The 21085-nt window shown below is 35.2% G+C and overlaps 1 protein-coding gene across 1 annotated transcript in view; it reads right to left on the reverse strand.

Annotated features, from left to right (window-relative positions):
* Positions 1 to 16657, reverse strand: part of LOC132297640 (uncharacterized) — a 31469-nt gene extending 14812 nt beyond the window's left edge. The window contains exons 1-8 of the mRNA XM_059794929.1: positions 15910 to 16657; positions 15704 to 15789; positions 7811 to 7965; positions 7367 to 7431; positions 7091 to 7285; positions 6867 to 6918; positions 5403 to 5588; positions 5136 to 5269 (exon numbers count right to left, since the gene is read on the reverse strand). Of these exons, the coding sequence (XP_059650912.1) occupies positions 5136 to 5269; positions 5403 to 5588; positions 6867 to 6918; positions 7091 to 7285; positions 7367 to 7431; positions 7811 to 7965; positions 15704 to 15789; positions 15910 to 16118 (1082 nt within the window). The 5' untranslated portion in view covers positions 16119 to 16657. The remainder of the gene's footprint in view (positions 1 to 5135; positions 5270 to 5402; positions 5589 to 6866; positions 6919 to 7090; positions 7286 to 7366; positions 7432 to 7810; positions 7966 to 15703; positions 15790 to 15909) is intronic.
* Positions 16658 to 21085: the final 4428 nt, after the last annotated feature.

The following is a 21085-nucleotide window of genomic DNA, read 5'->3' on the forward strand; positions in this document are numbered from 1 at the left end:
TCAACTTTAGAAACCCATCTCCTATCCCGCATGACCAAGATACTCTGTGCTAAGCCAATGGAATCTTGAGCCAACGCAAAGAAGAATATTATGCAACTCTAGAACTCACAAATAAGCTTTCTCTAAATGCTCTGTCAATTTTATTGTAGATGTGTATGTATTCTGCCTAAGAGTACGGTATTTATAAGCAAAGTAATGTTGTGTAATAATGGATTGTTTCAAGGCAAGCAAACCCAACAATCCATCAAAGCTAATATCTCAAGAGAGATGGATGTGTAGAGCTGAGATAGAGAGATGGAGTGAGAGTCTTTACAAACCCAAATATAGGAACTAAAGTGAAGAGTGAGAGAGCTGATAGAAAGAGATTGCTTTCTATTATTACTTTGGCCAGAATCTGTTTTCTTTTCTTTCATTCATACTTATTGCTTCTACAATGCTCATATATATAGGGAAAGGTCTGCCTTGCTCACCACACAAATGTGGTGACATACGCGGCCTCTTTATGTCCAAGAAAATTGTGGGAAAAGATTTGGTGTGGACCCCACACACTTATATCATGTGTATATACAAAGCTCTTGGACTTTCTTTTTTTTTTTTTTTTTGACAGAAAGCTCTTGGAAATAAAGAGACCACGTATGTCACCACATTTGTGTGGTGACCAAGGCAAATGAGTGATGACCAAGGCAGACCTTTGCCTATATATATGAGCATTGTATGGGCAGCTAATGTGTGTAAATATTGACTCTTTGGCCGAATATATTAAAAGCAATCACTCTCTCTCTATCTGCTCTCTCTCTTAGCTCTCTCTCTTCGTTTCTATATTTGGGTCTGCCATTAAAGGCTCTCACTCCCTCTATATCAGCTCTCTCTCTCTCTCTCTCTCTCTCTCTCTCTCTTTGTTTCTATATTTGGGTCTGACATTAAAGGCTTTCACTCCCTCTCTCTATCTCAACACTATATCTCTGTCTCGTGATATTAATTTTGATAGATTGTTGGGTTTGCTTGCTTTGTTGAACAATTCATTTATACAACACGTTATCAGCACAGTGCTCTAACCAAGTGAGGAGAATATCTTATTTTTCTTTCTCGGGGTAAGAAAATTAGGATTTACTTATTTATGCCTTCAAGCTGAACATACGGCTAAATATTTATCTATTTACTTCTGCTCTCTGGACAAACTCACGGCTAGTGTTTATTTATTTATTTATTCCTGCTATTTAGTCGAACCACGGCCTGTGTTCATTTATCCTTCCTATTTGGCCGATCAACAGCCTGTATATATTTACTTCTGTTTTCAGGCCGAATAAATGGCTGAGTTTATTAATTTCTGCTTTCAGGCCGAATGAACAGCCAAGTGCTTTATTTATTTATTTCCAGGTCAAACAAACAGCCAAGTGCTTTATTTATTTACTTCTGCTTTCAGAACAGCCAAGTGCTTTATTTATTTTTTTCTGCTTTCAGGCCGAAAACACGGCTAAGTTCTTTATTTATTTATTTCTGCTTTCAGGTCCAACACACGGCCAGTGCTTTATTTATTTATTTCCGCTTTCAGGCAGAAAGCATTCCGCTTTCAGGCAGAAAGCAAGCCTAAGTATTTATTTATTTATTTATGTTTTCAAGCCGAACACATGGCTAAGTGCTTATTTTCTTTATCCCTACAATCTAACCATACATATGAATATATGTTCATATATATGATTTTAAAATACAAATCTTGGATATACAATTAAAGAGGGAAGTGAAATATGTCTGCAGATAGGACGAAGGCAATAATTTTCCTTCGCCGCCATATCAATGAGGAATTCAAAATTGAATACCTCAAGGTAAAAGACCCACTTGTTTTGTGGAAAAACTTTAAGGAGAGATACGGTCATCAAAAGACCGTAATCCTCCCAAAAGCTCAATTCGATTGGATCCACCTGCCGGTTGCAGGATTATAATCGGTATGCAAATATAATTCGGTATGTTCTAAATCAACTCTACATTAAAATTGTGAAGAGAATAATTTTGTGGAGGATATTTTAGAGAAAACATACTCCACTTTTCACGCCTAGAATGTGCTTTTACATCAGCAATATCGAGAGCAGAGATTTATGGGATCTCATGCCTGCTTGTGGCAGCACAAAATAATGAGCTTTTGTTGTAAAATCAACATTCATGTCCAACCGGGTCGGCACCGATCCCTAAAGAGAATGCTGTATCATTTCGCGGTCGTGGTTGTGGACGTGGACGTGGTCGTGGGTATGGACGTGGTAGAAATAGCTACAACCACCGTGGTCATAATAAGAATTCACATCATATCCCCAAAAGTGGGACAAAAATGAGATCAAGCAAGCAAAGGGGAAGGGTTTGCCTCAACCTCCTAAGGCACATGAAAATGCTTGTTATTGGTGTGGAATGCAAGGGCATTGGCAAAGTATTTGTCGTGTGCCTAAGCATTTAGCTGATCTTTTCCAAGCCTCATTATAAGACAAGGGAAAGAAGATAGAAATGAATTTCACTGATTATAATGGCCCAATAGGCATCACTTAGTCTAGATGGTCAAATTTCTTTAAGGATCATAATGACCAATATGGACTTGGTGATGGAAATGTCCACACCGATTAGCTTTACTTCCTCTTCATCATATGATATCCAATATGTTATTTCCAGCATGCTTTTATTTTCTTCACAAAAGTTTCTTTTAAGGTAATGAGAACTAAATATGATTTTTGCATATATGAATATGCATGGACCAGACTAATGCATTGACTAATTCCACGGTGAATGGCGAGGACGTATGCCTTGCAGACAGTGGAACGACACACAATCCTTCGTGATAAAAAATATTTTTCCCACTTAAAATTGGTTGAGGCTAGTGTTAATACAATATCAGGTCCCACAGACCTGATTGGAGGCTCCGGAAGAGCCAATATTATGTTACCATGTGGGACAAGAATACGCATTGATAATTCTCTATATTCTACCAAATGTTGAAGAAACCTATTGAGCATTAGAGACCTACATCGTAATAGGTATCACATTGAGACTACGAATGAAGGTAATGTAGGACACCTCTACATTACTTCTATTACCTCATGCAAGAAAAACGAGGATAGGAGTTTTATATGGAATTTTTTAATTTTCCTTTTAAAAGTATATTTCCATAAGTAACACCAAAATGACTCAAAATTGAGCTTATAAGTTTTGGGGGACCACATGCAAATATTTTAACCATTTTAAAGCTCACTATTCATAAGAAGGCCTCCCTTTTTAAAGATGTATTACAAATTGTTTGGGAAGCCATGGCCCCCCATGTCTCAAAGTAGTTCGTTACATCAAGAAATTGCATTGATGTAGCCAACCTAGAGGTGTTAACACTAGCTGAATTGACTAGAGATCAGGAAGTTTGTCTTCATAGTTTGGAAAACTTTCCTTTGATCCTTGTCTATATGAAGCATCTGATACAAGTTTAAGATTATTTTCTACTATTAATAGGGGGGTCCAAAGAGACATAATTTGGTGGGCTCTACAAAGAAAACACATCCCTTCACAAATCATAAAAAGTATCCAAGATATGTATATCAAAACATAAGCTAAAGTTCATACCACGTGTGGCGAAATAGTGATTTCTCCATAAACCTAGGATTGCACCAAGAATCGATGCTAAGCCCATATATATTCGCAATAATCTTTAGATGAAATAACAAGAGACTTCCAAAATGAGATTCCATGGTGCAAGATGTTTGCGGATGATATAGATCTTAGATACCTCCAAAGGAAAGGTAGCATAAAAACTAGAAATGTGGAGAAATACTTTAGAATCGAAAGGATTGAGAATTAGTTGAACTAAAACCAAGTATATGGAGTGTACCTTTAAAAAAGACGCGGACATTGATGATTGTTAACAACCACATACTCTAAAAGCTTAAGCTATCAAAAAAGGTGTACCTTTAATATTTAATTCCTTCCACACGCCCCCTCACATGTGGCCATCTTTTTGGTCCAACACGTGTTTCAATTTTAATTATTAAGGTGACAATGAGGTTTGAACATAGGACCTTACCTTCTATGATACCATATTAACAACCATCTACTCCAAAAGCTTAAGCTATCAGGGAGGGTGTAACTTTAATATTTAAATCCTTCAACAATGATATAGTGATAACACTTCAAAATAAAAAAGTTTACTCAAAACAACCACTTGAGTGATATAAGATGGAGAGATGGGTAGTGGGATCTAGTAGATAAAACCACCACTAGAATCGTTAATAAAAAAGGATGGAGAGATAGATGGTGATATCTAGTAAAATTGACGCAGGATGGACCAAATGGAGACAAGTTGGTGGGATTTTATGTGATAAAAGAATAACATATAGGCTGAAAAAAATTCTATATGACCATTATTAGACCAACTATATTGTATGGATCGAAGTGTTGGGCCCTAAAAAGGAAACAAGAACAGTGCCAATATGTAGTGAAAATGAGAATGTTAAGATGGATGAGCAGAGTGATTAGAAGAGATAGGTTCACTAATGAAAGTGCATGAGAACCCCACTCCATCAGTCAGTATAGTAAATAATTATAAAAAGACAAGAAAACTAATCAAAAAGAAAGAAAGTGCGTGAGAAAATTAGAGAGTAGACTTAGATAGTTTGGACACATACATCAGAGACCTAGTGACAGGCCAGTCAAATACATCAGAGACCGAGTAACACACCAATCAAATACATAAGAGACCTAGTGACACGCCAGTCAAAGGAGGAAGAGTAGTTGTCTTAGAAGGTAAAAGAGAGAGGGCAACCAAAAATAACATGAGATGATGTTATTAAAAATGACTTCAAAATGTTCAATATTGTAGGCGATATGTCACGTAATAGAAAGGAGTGAAGATAGAGAATTCATGTGGCTGACCCCATTCATGTGGGATGAAGGCAATGATAATGATGGTCAATAGGGGAAAATTAGAAACAAACTTCTCCTGTATCTACTAAGGTTGTCTTTTCCTTATATTTGTCCCATAAATCTAAAGCAAACACAAAAAATAGAGTTGCATGCTAAAAAGCCTAAAATATTACTTCAAAGCACCAATAAATGATGCGCTGAATTTGAGAAAAGATTAAAACAAAAGTGTGGTAAATTCTGAAAAAACAAACCTGTGGAACTTCAAAAATGTGTTCCATAAATACAATATTTGATTTCCAAGTGAGTGGAAAGAATTCAATAGTTCATCCGCAGATGAGGAATGGAGAGACCCATTGCTTTGAACATCAATAATACCATTTGGCTTCTGTTCAACAGACAGAGAGAACATGGATTAAGCAAAATCCATAAAAGAATCAAGATTACAAACAGAATTATAAATATTTTGCTGCATGGAATTAATGAAGAACCTAAATAACATTGTATGGCTCGCATGATACCTGTCCAAAACCTCCAGCATCTGCATTCTCCACATTCGTTTGCAGGCGATAACCAGAGAACTTTGTATCGTCCAGGTTTGAAGTAAAATCATTTAAATCAATTGTTTGATTAATTGCTTTGCTAAGTTTTTGGAGCTCTTCCATAAGTATGTCACGAGCAGTTAATAAAGCTTTAATAAGCCTGACCTGTTTTAACAAAAATATAGAAGGAAAGGTTGAAAATAATAAAAAAATCAATAATATAAAAATGGTTGACAATAATAAATAAATCAATAATATAAATACCACTAGCAGATTCCTAGCCATATTCAAGCATAAAACTAGTGGCTCCAACATGGACTCTCAAGCATGCAAAAAAGATCTTAAAGAACAAACAGGGCTACCACATTAAAGAATCTTCTATGAATACAAAGCTACTAAGTGGTACATTCAGAGGCTAGAAAAGCTCATCATCTAGTTACAGGTTAAAACATTTTCGTCAATTACCAAAGCTACAAAACATTTTTCCCATTTTTAGGACTTAGTGCCATAAATTGGCAAATTTCGTAACAAAAGCTGGAGTCTCTTTATTTCTATGTTGAGTCAAAAAAATAATAATTCTCTTATAAGTAATGATTGTATAAAAAGCATTCAAAAGGGGAACGCATCCCTCAAAAGCTACACAAGGCCAGTCAAGCCCTCTAAACCCTCAATGAGTCCAATCAATCTACAAGCTCCTCCATGGATTTACATTATCTCCCTAGGACCCAACAAAAAAGGGTGCTAAAGAGGACAATAATAACAATGTAAAAAAAATACATAATAACTTAGACGAATCTATATGATATTTTTCGAGCCTCCTCTTCCAATTACACAAATCTCTATATAGAAATCAGAAAATAAATTAAAATTATATATTTATATACTATTGTGTCTGTGTCCTACTTTTTAAGGGTTTGCCTTCTTGTATTATGCCTATGACCCACATCCACATCTGTGCTATTTAGGCTAAGCACAAATTAATAAAAGTAATAACTCCTAATATGGAACTATACACTCAAAAGTGAAACAGTAACTCCTCTACCGAAATATGATTTCTAGTACAGCGATCAATATACATTATAAACAAGGGAATGTGACATGAATTAAAGTCTACATCTCTGGAGGAAGTCATCAAAGTCAACCAATTGTATATGAAGATATTACCTTAACACAGGTACAGATAGAGCAGAAAAATCAAACTACACTATATTAAATACTTGTCTGAAGTAAAACAAGCTACATATATACATAAGTTCTTAGACATACACGCAGATATGTTTAAAGAGAGAGAGAGGCGCAAAAGTTCCAGGAGCTTAAAAACATCAAATGCATGAAGACCAGCAATAAAATAAAGCGCTCCATGTAGATATGTAAAAGAATGAGTAATTAACCAATCAAATCAGGTGGAAGTGTAAGTAATATAGAATTCAACTTAGAGAGCACCTGCTTCGACTTATCAGAATTTTCACCAGCAACATCTCGATCAGTGGAGACACTGAAAAGAATCCAACTAATAAAGTTACTATAACAAATTAGTAGCATATATTTAATTAGCCAGCAAATAACACCAATAGTAGCATTAAAAACCCAAGAACATAGTATTCTGGATTTTGGTAAAATGGTCTTGACCCCATTATCAATTTAAGAAACTGGACTATGTGACAAACCTGGGTACCTTCGACGGGGCAGTGTCAACACCACTTTTTAATAGACTGATGTGTAAACTTATGTCAACAAGAACGGCATGGAAAGCATCAAAATGGACAGGGCAATATGAGTGCAATCCCAGAAGAGCTTTAGGAGGAATTCGAAATTCATGGACTGCAGCAGGGCATGCATCGAGAGAATCCTGCAATTCAAACCTGCAGATAGTGCATAAAAAAATCACTGATTTGGGTTTTAAAATCGGTTCAAAAGCCAACAAATGAGTTCCATCAACTGACCCACTCTCCAATACAGGCGCATACATAAGCTCAAATTTCAAAATCACAGCAGAAGTGGATGTACCCTGGTAATATTACGACATATCAGTTTCCCCAACAATATATCATCAATATCAAAATTTTAGGGTAAACAGGGACATGCAGAGAAGGTTAGACAGATAAATAGACACTGGGATTTTTCAACACAAATTCTTTCCCCATGGGCCAAGGATAGCAATGCACAGCAACTTTCCAACATCAATGTGGAAGGAAACAATCCTAATGCCATCACAGTAGCTAGGGGCTAAAAAGCCATGCAGATATAAGCACCTTTTCCGAGAATTGATGCATTGCCTTGCTCACTTGCTCTTGAAGGAGATTCCTGCTTCTTCATATAATCATTTTCTTAACATGCACATGCACACACGCACACAGAGACGGGGAGAGAGGGAGAGAGAGCACTACCTCATATTTACTGAGAGAAAGGTTGAATGAAATCATGATGCATAAAAGAACATCCTGCCTTGCATATCTGATCCGAAAAGGCTGCGTTGAAAAACTGTGGTCTGTGTCATCAATTCTCCAGACCCCGTATATATCATCTGACCCCAAATCAGGAGCTGCAGCTCAAACAAAGGTGTTATCATTTCTTAGCTCTTAGTTCATGCAAAAGAAACTTAAAATGTAATGAGAACCAGAAGCAAACAAGAGTTTGAGAACGTTTAACACATAAACTATTAAGTGTGCGAACTCCGGACCACCTATATGTATGGGGTATGTTTCTTTACATTGCTTGAATATGTTGTAATGATATAAATCACGGGCAGCTGCTAACAATTTAGAAAATAAATAAAAAGATATCAAGAGTCAAATACCGAAGCATCAACTGCTTAGGCCCAATCCCAGGTTCAAAACATGTCACCTCAAACTTTGAATTTTACTTATGTCTATATTGTTGGCATTCATTGTATTACTTGGCGCTATGTAAGAACTAAGGAGGAAGGAAATGAATACAGCCAATGAAGGTGAACTGAGAAGTGTACGAGTCGTGAAGGAGCATGGTCCACTATTTACCACTACAGAAATTTTACCTCGTAAGCAGTAATGCATTATTTAAATACTACTCTTAAATCAATACGTTTAGCCTCTAATCTAAATTTAACTCTAATCTATCTTAACTACTAATAAAAGCTTATAGGGTTTCCATTTTATATATATATATATATATATATATATATATATATATATATTCATATTTTTTTCCTTTTAAACTACATAACAGTTCACTAACAATTACCTATCTAAGTTGAACCACCTCTGAAAGACAACTTAATCCGGTATTGTCATTCTTACCCATTACACAAAAGTCATTGATATTCCCTAAGTCATATTCTTTCTCTACATACAAACTCCATTGTGTATTCAAGAAACAACTAAAATGTCCATTGATTAATCGCCAAAATGCACAATCATCCCAGAAGTCATTGACTTTCAAAAACAAACTTTCTTTGTGTAACTATATTTAACCAATCCGTTATGTATTGAAAAACAAAACAAAACAAAAAAAAAAAATTAAATGCCATTGGTTTCCAAAGTCACTTGTAAAACCACTCTTATCTTTCTTACCCATTAAGTATTTTGTTTCCTTAGTTTTATTTTTTCCATCTATATATAGATAGATTTATTTTATTTAAAAAAAAAAAAACCTTATTCAATTCAAATATTGTTGCAAATTTTTCCTCTAGTCTTTGTTTCTCTTTATACAATCGATTTTTAAAACGTTGAATTTACTACTTATCATAAAACATAAGATTTAAAATAACATCGCAACTCAAAAGTTTCCACAAGTTCACTCAATCCTTAAGTTTATTTTCCTTCATTTTTCACTAGATTTAGTCAGATCTAAAATAATTTAGTCATTTGATGTCAGAACATCAAAGATTGTTGATGTATTTTACTCTTCTTTTTTTATACAAGTATCAGTAGAAAGAAGAAGGAAAAAAAAAAAAACACTCAAACGAGGAACACATCTTGCAAAACTACTACACAAGGGCCAAATAGGGCCCCTAATATCTCGACATATCCACTATCTCCCCCGTAGATTAACAATTTCGCCCAAGAGTCGATTAAAAAAGAGAGCTAACAATAAAGATCTTAAGCACCACAATAGGACACTCCTCTCCATCAAAGAATCTCCTATTACTCTTCCTCTACAAGCCCCATCAAAAACAAGGGCGCCACCCTCCAAGCATCTCAAGCTTGGCTTCCCACTATATAGCCTCTCCAAGCCTCAATCATACTCCTCGTGGTACATGGCATGACCTAGTGAACCCCAAATAAACCCAAAAGCACAACCTAGTGTCCCAAGCCACTGGACAGTGCAAAAGAAGATGATTCACCAACTCCTCATCCCTCTTGTACAAGCAACATCAATTCACGATAATCTATTTCCTCTTCCTCAAATTGTAAATAGTCAATATCCGCCATAGAATTGTCGTCTGGGCAAAAATGGCCACTTTAAGAGGAGCCTTGGTGCGCCATACTGCCTTCCATGGAAATAAATGCCCCAAGCAACCAACAATCTCCTATAAAAAGAACACGCCTCGAATCTCCCCTGAGAGGAAGCCGCCCAGAACCAATTGTCAATCCCTACTCCATCCACCTTATGATACAACAACACCAGGAACTCAATGATATCCTTCAACACCCAGTCCGTCCTGCAAATGCCTCTGGAACTACACATCCCAAGTCGTTCTCCCATTATCGAGCCAAAAACAGTCAACAACCGAAGCCCATCTATCCATGGCAATTCGGAAGAGTCTCAGATAGGCACACGCTAGCGGCTGATCTTCGCACCATAAATCCTCCCAAAAATGAATGTCCCTACACTTCGCACCCTGAATCGAATGTGCTTTAAATTATCTATCCTATCCTCTCCAAACCTAGAACTGATAACTCTCCTCCAGTATGCAATTTTATTCTAGTTCTTCCAGTATACAATTTTGAAGGACAAATGTTGGCAAATTTCAAAATAAAGGATTCTGTAATTTGTAGAAAATGTCCAAGTCAGTTTGAGTCTAGTTTGTGTGAGTCATGGTCAACATACAAGGAGGATACAATATTGAAGTGGAGATCCAAAGTTGAGATGGAACTTCTTAGAGACCTTGGTGAAGTTCTTCATTGCTTCATATCTCACATTAGGTAAGGTGATTGAGACCACATAAAAACTTAGGTTTTAGATGGTAATTCTAGTTAAAAGTTGGATCTTCCTCGGACCTAAGTGTGACTTTTAAGATATGTTAAAAAGTATTTGGCCGTATTAAAAACTGAAAAAGATGTGAAAATATTTTGGGAGAAGGTGTGGAAATGGCTAACTAACACTCTTAAGTGTACATAACAGTTCTACTATTGAAGATTTAATGTAGGAATCAGTGGAGGAAAATCTTTCAGTAATTGATGTTGTTTCCTAATATTGAAGATTTAGTGTTACCGGAGGAATCAGTGGAGAAAAATCCTCCATGTTTCCTATTTTCTATCTCTTTCCATTCTCATAATTTCTTCTCCTATATAAAGGAGCCTCCACCATTGTATTGTGGTATGAATTGAGAGAGTATTATAAAAGTGATGTAGCCCTTTGGGCTCTTTGCGTCGTGGATGTAGGCCCTAGTGGCTGAACCACGTAATATATGTGTGTTTTACTCGTTTTATTTATCTCTTCACTTCCGTTTTATACTTTACAACATCTACGAATGCAACTTTTCTAATCTACCCATACAACATCGTCAAGTAACTTTTGCACATGTATATTTTAATTTCACCAACTGTACAACTTACTCCAATGACTTTTCTACTAGTACAATTTTGAACAAGAACATTGCTAATTTCTACATGTACAAAGTTAAAAATTCTTTAAAAAATCTACCAACACAACCAAACTCTATTAAGATCTGTGAAGTTTCCTAATTTGAATCAAATTATAACAAGTCCAAACTGACAAGGATCCATATGGAATACTAATCATACAGCTAGGTAAGTTTTGGACAGATGTACATTTTTTTTGGTAAGTACACAGATATACATTAAAGAAAACATCTTTTGAGCGATAGGAAATAATTTAGGGCATCTTTTAGAAATCATTCAAAAGTACAACTGTTTATGCTGAAGTTGATCGAAGTTAAGGAATTAGTTTGCCCATCCAAAAAAGATCTTCAGCAAAAGTATTGAACTTCATTTGGTACACATTTGAAATTTGCTACTAGTCTTAGTTTTGGAGAACATTGACAGTGCTCAATTGTATCGGATGTTGCTCAAAGAGAGTGGTTGCAACCATAGTTGTTAAAGGTTCAAGGCGCACTAAGGTGCCAAATGATGCAAGGGGTAATATAAGACGTGATCCTCTCTCCCCATTCTTGTTCATCATTGTTATGGAGGCATTTAGTAGATTGATGGGAAGGGCAGAAGAGCTTAAAATTATCCAAGGATTCTCAGTGGGCAGACTTCCCAACCAGTTGACAATCTCTGACTTGCTTTTCGAGGATGACACAATCGTTTTTTGTGATGCTAGAGCTGATCAGTTGAGACACTTGAGATGTGTGTTGGCCTGTTTTCAAGTGGTTTTGGCGTTAAAGATAAATATTGGGAAGAGTGAGATAGTCCCAGTGGGGAGGGTTGAGTAGATTAAGGAGTATGCAGACATCATGGGATGCAGAGTTGGTTCTTTTCCAATTTCATATTTGGGGCTTCCCTTGGGGGCGTCGTCTAGAAGATTATCAGTTTGGGACCCGGTGGTTGAAAGATTTGAGAGGGGGCTTGCGGGGTGGAAAAAGCAGTACTTGTCGAAAGGGGGGAGGGTGACGCTTATGAAAAACACTCTTTTGAATTTGCCTACATACTTTCTGTCCCTATTTCAGATGCCTAAGACAGTGGCTTAGAGACTTGATGTGATTCAGAGAATTTTTTTCTGGGGAGGCATGGGAGATGAGTTCAAATATCACCTAGTCAATTGGGAGACAGTTTCCTATTTTTAAAGGAGGCTTGGGGATCCGTGGGCTGGATGTGTTCAACAAAGCTTTGTTAGGCAAATGGAGATGGATATTTGGGGGCGAGAGGGAAAGATTATGGAGGCGAGTTATCTCTTGTCGCTACAGGGAATGAAATGGGGGGTGGTTTTCAAGGGAAGCGAGAGTCCCAGCAGGTATGGAGGCTTGGAAGCTCATTTGGAAGGGGTGGCATGAATTCTCCAAACGTATCAGGTTCAAAGTCCAAAACGGAAGACACATCAGATTTTGGGAGGACCGATGGTGCAGGGATTTTTCTTTGGCTTCTAGATTTCCTCGCCTTTTCGGAATTTCTGTGAATAAACATGTTGTAGTTGCTGACCGTTATCAGCTTGATAATGGAAGGGTTCCTTGGGATGTCCAATTTCGCAGAGAGTTTCAAGATTGGGAGATTATGGAGGTCACTGATTTCCTTGCATTGTTGAATTACCAGGTGGTGGAGGGTGTGGGAATGGACGAGATGGTGTGGGAGGCTTCCTCGAGAGGGGTGTTTGAGGTTCTATCTTTTTACCGGAATCTGATGGAGACTCCTAGCCAACACTTTCCTTGGAGAGCTGTTTGGAGGACGAAAGCCCCTTTGAGGGTGGCTTTCTTTGCATGGACCACTGCCCTTGGAAGCATTCTCACTTGTGATAACCTCAGAAGGAGACGCCAGGTCGTGGTGGGTTAGTGTTGCATGCGTCCAGTGGCGAGAGATATTTGGGATATGTTCTTGGTTGCTTTTGGATTGGCTTGGGTGTTTCCTGAGTCAACGGTCGACCTAGTTGAGACTTGGAAAGGGTGTATAATGGAGAGCCGAGTGTGTGATGCTTGGAGGGCCACTCCTCTATGTTTATGGTGGGGGCTGTGAAGTGAGAGAAATAGGAGATCCTTTGTTGGGGAGGAGTCTCGTATTTGGGCTCTCAAATACAATATACTGAATTCTTTGTTTTTTTTGGGTAAATGGGAGGAATTGTATATCTACGGATCGTCTTTTGGATTTTTTTGATAGCTTAAAGTTGTAGCATCTTGTGTTTTCTTTTGGGATCGCTCTCCTTTTGAGCGCCTTTAATGAATTTTTACTTATCAAAAAAATATATATATTAATAAAAATATGCAACACAAACTAGTGATATCAAACTAGAGGAATTTTTTTCAACATATTAATTCAATCGGTTAGCTAAATCAACATACATTCACCTTTTCAAGTTGTATACGAATCCAATTAAATCAATGTGCAATCAATACAATTCAAGATATGCACTACAACTAGCTAAACATTCTCTAAAAATGAAAATTTTGATGTATCAACTAAGAGGATCAGGTGAATTAGTGAGCATACATCCTTTCACATGCATATGCATTGACCAAATTAAATGTGAAACCAAAAAAAAAAAAAAAAGTTTATAATGATGTAAAAATTTAAACATATATTATTATAAGTATTCAAAAAGCGAAAATGCAATTAATCTAAGTACTCGATTATGAATTTATGAGTTTTGTCAAATATATCATAGGGTTGAACAATATGATCAGTTAAATATGATTGTGACAATATAGAACATGCTACTGTTAATGGCCATCAAACAAAAACGAAAATGATATAAAAAAAAAAAATTTTTTTTTTTTATAAGTAAAAACAACATTAAAATATAAAATAAAATAAATAAATATATATATATATATATTACTAAAAAGAAAAAAAAAAAAAAAAAAAAAAAAAAAAAAAAGTGCGCTGTTTTAGCTTGAAGCCTACTAAAAAGCGCATGTTTGAGGGCTTTACGTGAGTCTAACTGAAGGGGCCTGCCTGTAGTAGGTTGAGGCCTCTAACTGGGTCTTGATTGGCCTAGGTTTTTTTTATGGAGCCTAGGCGCGCCTTTAACAACTATGGTTGTAGCAGATCACTAGTAAAAAAAGAGGTTGCGGAGCGGAGCAGAGGAGGTAATCGGTGACGTGGAGAGAGCAGAAAGCTGGCCCAAAGGAATTAGATTATATACTAGCCGTAGCAAAATTGTAAATCAAAGGTAAATCAATTACGGATGATTCTAGGGTAGAATCTAGACTTGTGAAAAAGGTAATAATCTTTTTCTTCATAGTGAATTTGTGTGCTCAAGTCTAGGTTTCTCCCATTTTGATCTTTTACGTAAAAAATTTGTGTCCAGTGTACTTGACTGCGTCCTAACAAATGTCATACAAGACGGTCTATAATGTGATTCACTTTTTTGTTTATGTTTTCAAAAGTTAGAATTGGTAGTTAGTTGGATTACCTTTATTCAAGGACAAAATGGTGAATTTAAATCTTAATCAAGAAAAATGGTAAGTTCGACTCTCAAATTTTTGCACTCACTTATTTAGGTATCATAAGCAATAAGCGTGCATTCATATTATTAAACATATTTGGGTTTTTAATTTTCAAATTTGTCCTTTATGTTTTTTTTTTTTTTTTAAAGTGCATAAACGGTTTTCAGAAACATAAATCTTAATTGACAAGGGAGCTTGATTGATCAAAGGTGTTCGATTGATCAAACTTATATCTCAATCCATCAAATTCTGCGAAGAGGCAGCTTTGAAAAGCATATCAAACACTTGAACACTAATCCTTCCCTACCTCAAAGCTTTCTCTAAAAAGGGTAAGTGTTACACCTTTTTTTTTTTTGGGCAAGTACGGTAAGTGTTACTAATAAAAACTATCCAAGATATTTTAAGCATCGTATTGCATTAAATGGCAAACAATGAGTTCAAAATAGCAATTTGAATGCTACTATTTTGTTTCTTTTCATTCATCATTCATTCATATAGATGGTGATTGACCTTAAGTGTTGAAACATACGAATCCTAGAGCTACAAGAATTTCAACACCACAACAAATTCCACAGAACAAGTCAAAGAATGGACGACTAGTTGAGGAGATCAAAGCATGGATTGAAGATCAGATAGCGTGAAGAACGGGTTTGTAGACTGCTAGCAACAGAGTTCAAAAGAAGATGCGGCGTGATTCTGGGTCAAAGGTAGCTAGGGGATTCATTTAATTAAAGGAAGACGGATTGATACAAATATTTAATGACATTGAGCTCAACTTCTCAACTTCGCAAAGAGCACAATGCCTTGGAGCTAAATAACAAAAACGGATTTGTTTTTATATATTAGGCAATACTGACTTGAATTACACAACATCACAAAGATTTCCCTTTTATGTTAGCAACAACTTTATGATGTAAAATGTAGCAAATAAATTAAAAACCCAAGTTACCTGCTTAGAATTGCATGTATAGAAGTAATATACAAATGTATCAGGGCATATGTATAGTTAAAGTAAAACTACCTTCATATTGAACAACTCTTGATGGAGTTCCCATGGTTGTATAATCACCATCTTCCCATCTCATTGTAATCTTGATCTGATACCATCTATATACAATATGTATACAACATATACAAATGTGAAAGTTAAAAACCCCTAGATGACCAATTAAAATTGAGAGAGTGAAAAGCCCAAAACAGGGTAGTGATGAGAGTTTGAGAGCATACCCTTGTTGGAAAAGGTCAAGATTGTGAAACCTGTGAATGTAAATAGCAATCTCGTGTACTGCCTCCAACATTGGGCTACTTCGCTTGACAGATTGTGGGGGTGACAAAAGCAAAGTCTTTGCATTAGTCAGCCTCTTCGAATTAACCGAACTTCTCTGACTATTGTTGTTATTGTTTAAACCTATGATCCATCTCAGCCGCCGTAACATAGCTGTTGACGAATCCTTCTGATTTCCGTGATCCCAAACACTCGCATCCCTCCGATTCCCTCTACAAAACCCACAGAGAGAGAGACAGAGAGAAAGAGAGCGAGAGAGATTAAACCCTAGAATTGATTTCCCTATAATACTCAATTCTCGCCTACTGGACAACTAGAGAGAAAGGAAATGGGTGAAGAGAATTGAACCAAACGGTGTTCTTGGTTTGCCGGCAAAATGAAGAGAGAGACGGTTAGAGAGACATGAGAGAGAGGTCGTCCATGACAAGAAGGAGAAGGGAACTGACCGATCAATCAGGCAGTAAACGGCGCCGTTTGGCGGGGAGAGAGACGGAGAGGGTTATGTCGCTGCTTCGAAAAGAGAGCGACTTGTCAAAACGTGTACTGCTATTTTTCTTTTCAAAGGCAATCACACGGACTTTTTTTGTCCCGATTACAACTTTTAACCTCTTTCTTTAGAAAGTGAGGAAAAAAAAACACTTGAATCTAGGAATAGATGATGACTTTTGAGCATGTATAATGATGATATGCAAACCTAGCTCACTCGATAACTTCAACTCACATGAAATCCTAACTTCTCTTTATATGGGTTTTGATTAATGCTTAAATATATCTGTCACTATCTGTTTTTTTTTTTTTTTTTTCATTTTCTATATCTTATGATTTAAAAAATAATAATTTAATTTTGAGCAAAATACATCTTTTGAATCCAATTAAAGTCCGGAAGGCACGTGCCTTCTGACCAAACTCCAACATCTATACTCATATGGTTATTTTTTTATTTTTTTTTTCTATATATCTAGAAAAAATACTATATAATGCCCCCTAGTTTTTAAAATTTCTAAAATTATATCTTAACTTTTTATTTCTTTTCTCTTTTCCTCTTTAGATTACTTTAATTTTCGTTTTAAAAAAAAAAACTAAATTTTCCTTATTCAATTAGATTCTAATTTTTTCCCTTAAAATCCTTCATTTTGCACTTGTAGTGTCTAACTTTTTTTTCACCAGGTTTAAATTTTATTGGTAAAAAAGAGAGTTAAATGTTTGTTCTTCAATTATACTCTTCTTCTTTTTTTAACTTTCAAAGTTCTCATTTTTCTTTCCTTCTTCTTCTTCTTCTTCTTTCTTGCTTCTTGAAATTCTTCTTTTTGCACTTGTGGTATGTAACTTTTTTCACCAGACTTAAATTTTATGAATTCAATGGTGTAATTTCATGTAAAGGCCTACAACTGTATTTCGTGTAAATATTATTGAACAACTTTTAGGCCATGTTTGGTGTGAGTGAACGGACTCAAATGAAGTTGGAATGGAATGCTTTTGTTTTCATTCTCTTGTTTGGTGTGTCACATTAAAAGTGGAATGGACATTCCCAAGGAATGTCCATTCCATCTAGAAGGTGGAATATCCATTCCTCTTCTTGAGAGGTGGAATGACCATTTCATTCCCACTCATTCTCACTAAAAAATACTCCGTAAAAAAAAAAAAAAATTAAAGACAAAAAATACCAAGGTCTCTCTCTCTGCCTACCAAAAATACACACGTAAAAGTGAAGCTCACATGTGTGGGATGAGGCTCGCCGGACTAACTTTTTGGTTTGGTCATCACTGGCCTCGCCGGACCTATTCACAAAGTTTGTCGGAACTGTTGGTCGCCGTGATTGAAGCACGTTGGAACTAATGCTTCAGTTGAATCGTCGATGCTCACTGACCAAGCTTCGGATGTGAACTTTGGTGGGTCATCGGAGTGAGCTAAAACTTAACAGCTCGCCAGAAGGATGAAGATTCTGCAACTGGAGCACATCGGAATTAATAGACCTTTGTTGCTCAGAATTCACACCGGAATCACTGGTTGAATGAAGCTCGCCAGCGTTCATGGTGATGGAGCATCAGCTGGGTGTATCTTCACCGGAACTATTGAGTCTTTGAATGCAGCTCGCTGATTTGCCAGAGCTGAAGGGCTTTCACTGGTTTTAGTGGAAGTTGAGAGTCTCAGTGTTCACCTGTTTTAAGGGAAGCCGAAGGTCTGAACTTTTGCCAGAACAGTGAGAAGACTCTCTTCTTTGCTTGGGCACAACGAACGCTTCAGATTCAATTTCTTATTCGCCCTGTTATATCTATAATACCTACATATATATACATGTATATACTTACATATACATATATTTTTGTTTCTTTACTTTCTCTCTCTATCTTGTTTATTTTCTGTTTCTATTATCTATTCTCCCTTTTGTTTTTGTAGAAGTTAAATTTTTTTACTAATAATAAAATATAATTTAAAGAAACAATATAAATTTATTCCATTCCAACTTTCTTACCAAATGAAAATGAGCATTCCATTTTTACACATTTCATATTTGCAACCAAACGGTAGAATGTAAATTATCATTCTCATTCAATTCTCTTGTCATTCCATTCCCACCTCCATTCTCATTCCATTCCAATTCATTCCACCGCACCAAACTATGCCTTAAATTTTTGTATTGGTCACATTTTTATATTAGTCAACTATTCAAAAAAAATTACACTTCGCTCCTAAATTGTAATCCTGGCTCCGCCCCTGTTCATTTTTTATTTCTCCTTATAAGCGAGGACAAGTCACTATGAAAGTTATAAGCTTTAGGAATGGGCATCAAATTCGTCAATCCGCAAGTTTTATCTGATCAGATTGTTAGACTCACAAATCAGTAGTGGATTCGATAATATGAAATTTGTAGTTCACGGGTTAGATTATGGATTGGACTGTTAAAAATCTGATCCGTGATATATATGTTCTAGAAATGTATTAATTAATAATCTTTTCAATTAAAATTAGATAATGATCATGTAATGCCTTCTAAGAATATTTTAGTAAATGATCATTTAAATATATGAAACAATGTTTGATAAATTAAAATGTTATTTATTGGGCCATGATTAAAAAATAACAAAAAAATATTGGGCTATATGGAAAAACCCTAATCCGTGGATCTAATCTGTTATCCTACGTATTGGTAGCAGATTCAAATTTTTTCAATTTGTTGGAATCAAATCGAATTAAGATTGATACATAATTTGATCCGATCCAACACAAAAGAAGACGGAGCTACCCTTAACTCAAGGGGCTCCTTGGTTTATTTTTATTGTTTTTAATTCTTCTTCTTACCCTCATGTATGATATATGTGTAGGGATGGCAAAATATCCTGCCATGTTGGGTACCCGCCCCACCTCGCCCCGTTTAGAAATGTTATGGGGTTGGTTAAATGGTTTGGGGGCGGGGATGAGTGTTATGATTGAAAACTCGCACCGTTATGGGGCGAGGATAGGGAAAGGTCATCCTGCCTTGTCCCGTTTTATAGTGATAAATTATAATTTTGTACTTATATTTTGTTTTATATTCAATAATATAAGCTATATATTAAACAAATCATAGTTTATTCTATTCCATTCACTAAATATCATTTTATATTATTCATAATTCGATAAATTTTATGTAGTATTTTAATATTTTTATGATATTAGTCTAAAGTTCCAATTGAGAAGTTGAATATTGGTTTTTATCCGCATAATAGAAAAAGAATTATTACCATAATTGAAAATTTATTTCATTGTTTACTTTTGTTAGATTGGTAGTACAATAATAAAAATACTTTATAAATAATTTTGGGGCAAGGATGGGAGTAATTATGCTAAACGGGGATGAGGATGGAATGGTGTTCCGCGCCCCAAACCACCCCATTGTCATCCCTATATATATGTTATACCTTTTTCCCCTCTTTTTCTTCTTCTTCTTTTTTTTTTTTTTTCTTTTTCTTCTTTAAATTTGTTATTGCAATTTTGTTAGTTTAGTTTCTATATTTTCTATTTCTTTTTTCTTTTCTACAATATTTTTTTTTCTTAGTTAGTTTTTGACGAATATAGATTTATAGATATTGTTTTTGCTTCTCTATACTTCGTGCAAAAATAAAGAAAAACTTACAAAGACTAAACTAAAAATGATATAGTGATAGGTAGGGTTGAACCACACATTCAAGATTTAAACTCGTGAACTCAAAATCAAAACCAAAATTCAAAGAAGAAGAACTTTTAAAACAATTTGGAATTTTTTTTTAATAATGAAAATAAAACCTAGAATTGAAGGATTGTAATCAAATAATGGAAAACTCTAAAAGAAAAGAATCCACCACCACGACTCAATATAAATAAATTTTTATATTTCTTACATGATTTTGTTTTCTCAAGCAAATCACTTCACTAGTCCAATTACAACTTGAAAATATGAATGAAAATATGACATTATATAACAGTTGCTTATATGAGAGAACACTTTTTATTTAATCTGTTTTAGCTTTGTTAAAAAAAAAAAAAAAATAGAAGTAGGCATTCTTTGTATTATAATTACTTGGCAAACACGAAAAATCCTCCCTCTATATTTTTCACATAAAAATATTAGAATAAAAGAATAAAATCAAAAAAATCAATGCTCAAGAGAAAATTTCATAAAAGAGATAAACTAAATTTACTTATATTTCAACCACAGTGGCTTCATAATGTTTAAGCTAGCATGTTAACAAGAATATAAACATAAAATTAAAAATGCATGAAAGAGATTCAAGATAAAAATTCTCAAGTTTATTATTTTCTCTCACTAGTTTTGTACCTCCAATCTCCTCTACATATGTCTCTATTTATAGAGCTTAGAATGGAACGGTTGGGAGGGGAAAATTATAATTAAAGAAGTGAAAATAAAATAAAGTAAAATAAAAATATAAATATAAAATCTTCCTAAAATCTTGCTGCTTTCCAATTTGGCTTGATATTTACTGATTTGATAGAAAAGCTAATTTTGAATTTTGACTTTGACTGATCGTGTAATTTTATATTTTTGTTATTTTGTCTCTTTTCTTTTCATTCCGAAATCAGCCCCTTTAAAACATAAAAAAAACAGGGATAAACATATTTATTTAATAAAAAATATTAATT

Source organism: Cornus florida, unplaced genomic scaffold (assembly GCF_030987335.1).
Source record: "Cornus florida cultivar Cherokee Brave unplaced genomic scaffold, ASM3098733v1 CherokeeBrave_3.0.0_Hap2_Chr01, whole genome shotgun sequence".
Classification (NCBI taxonomy): domain Eukaryota; kingdom Viridiplantae; phylum Streptophyta; class Magnoliopsida; order Cornales; family Cornaceae; genus Cornus; species Cornus florida.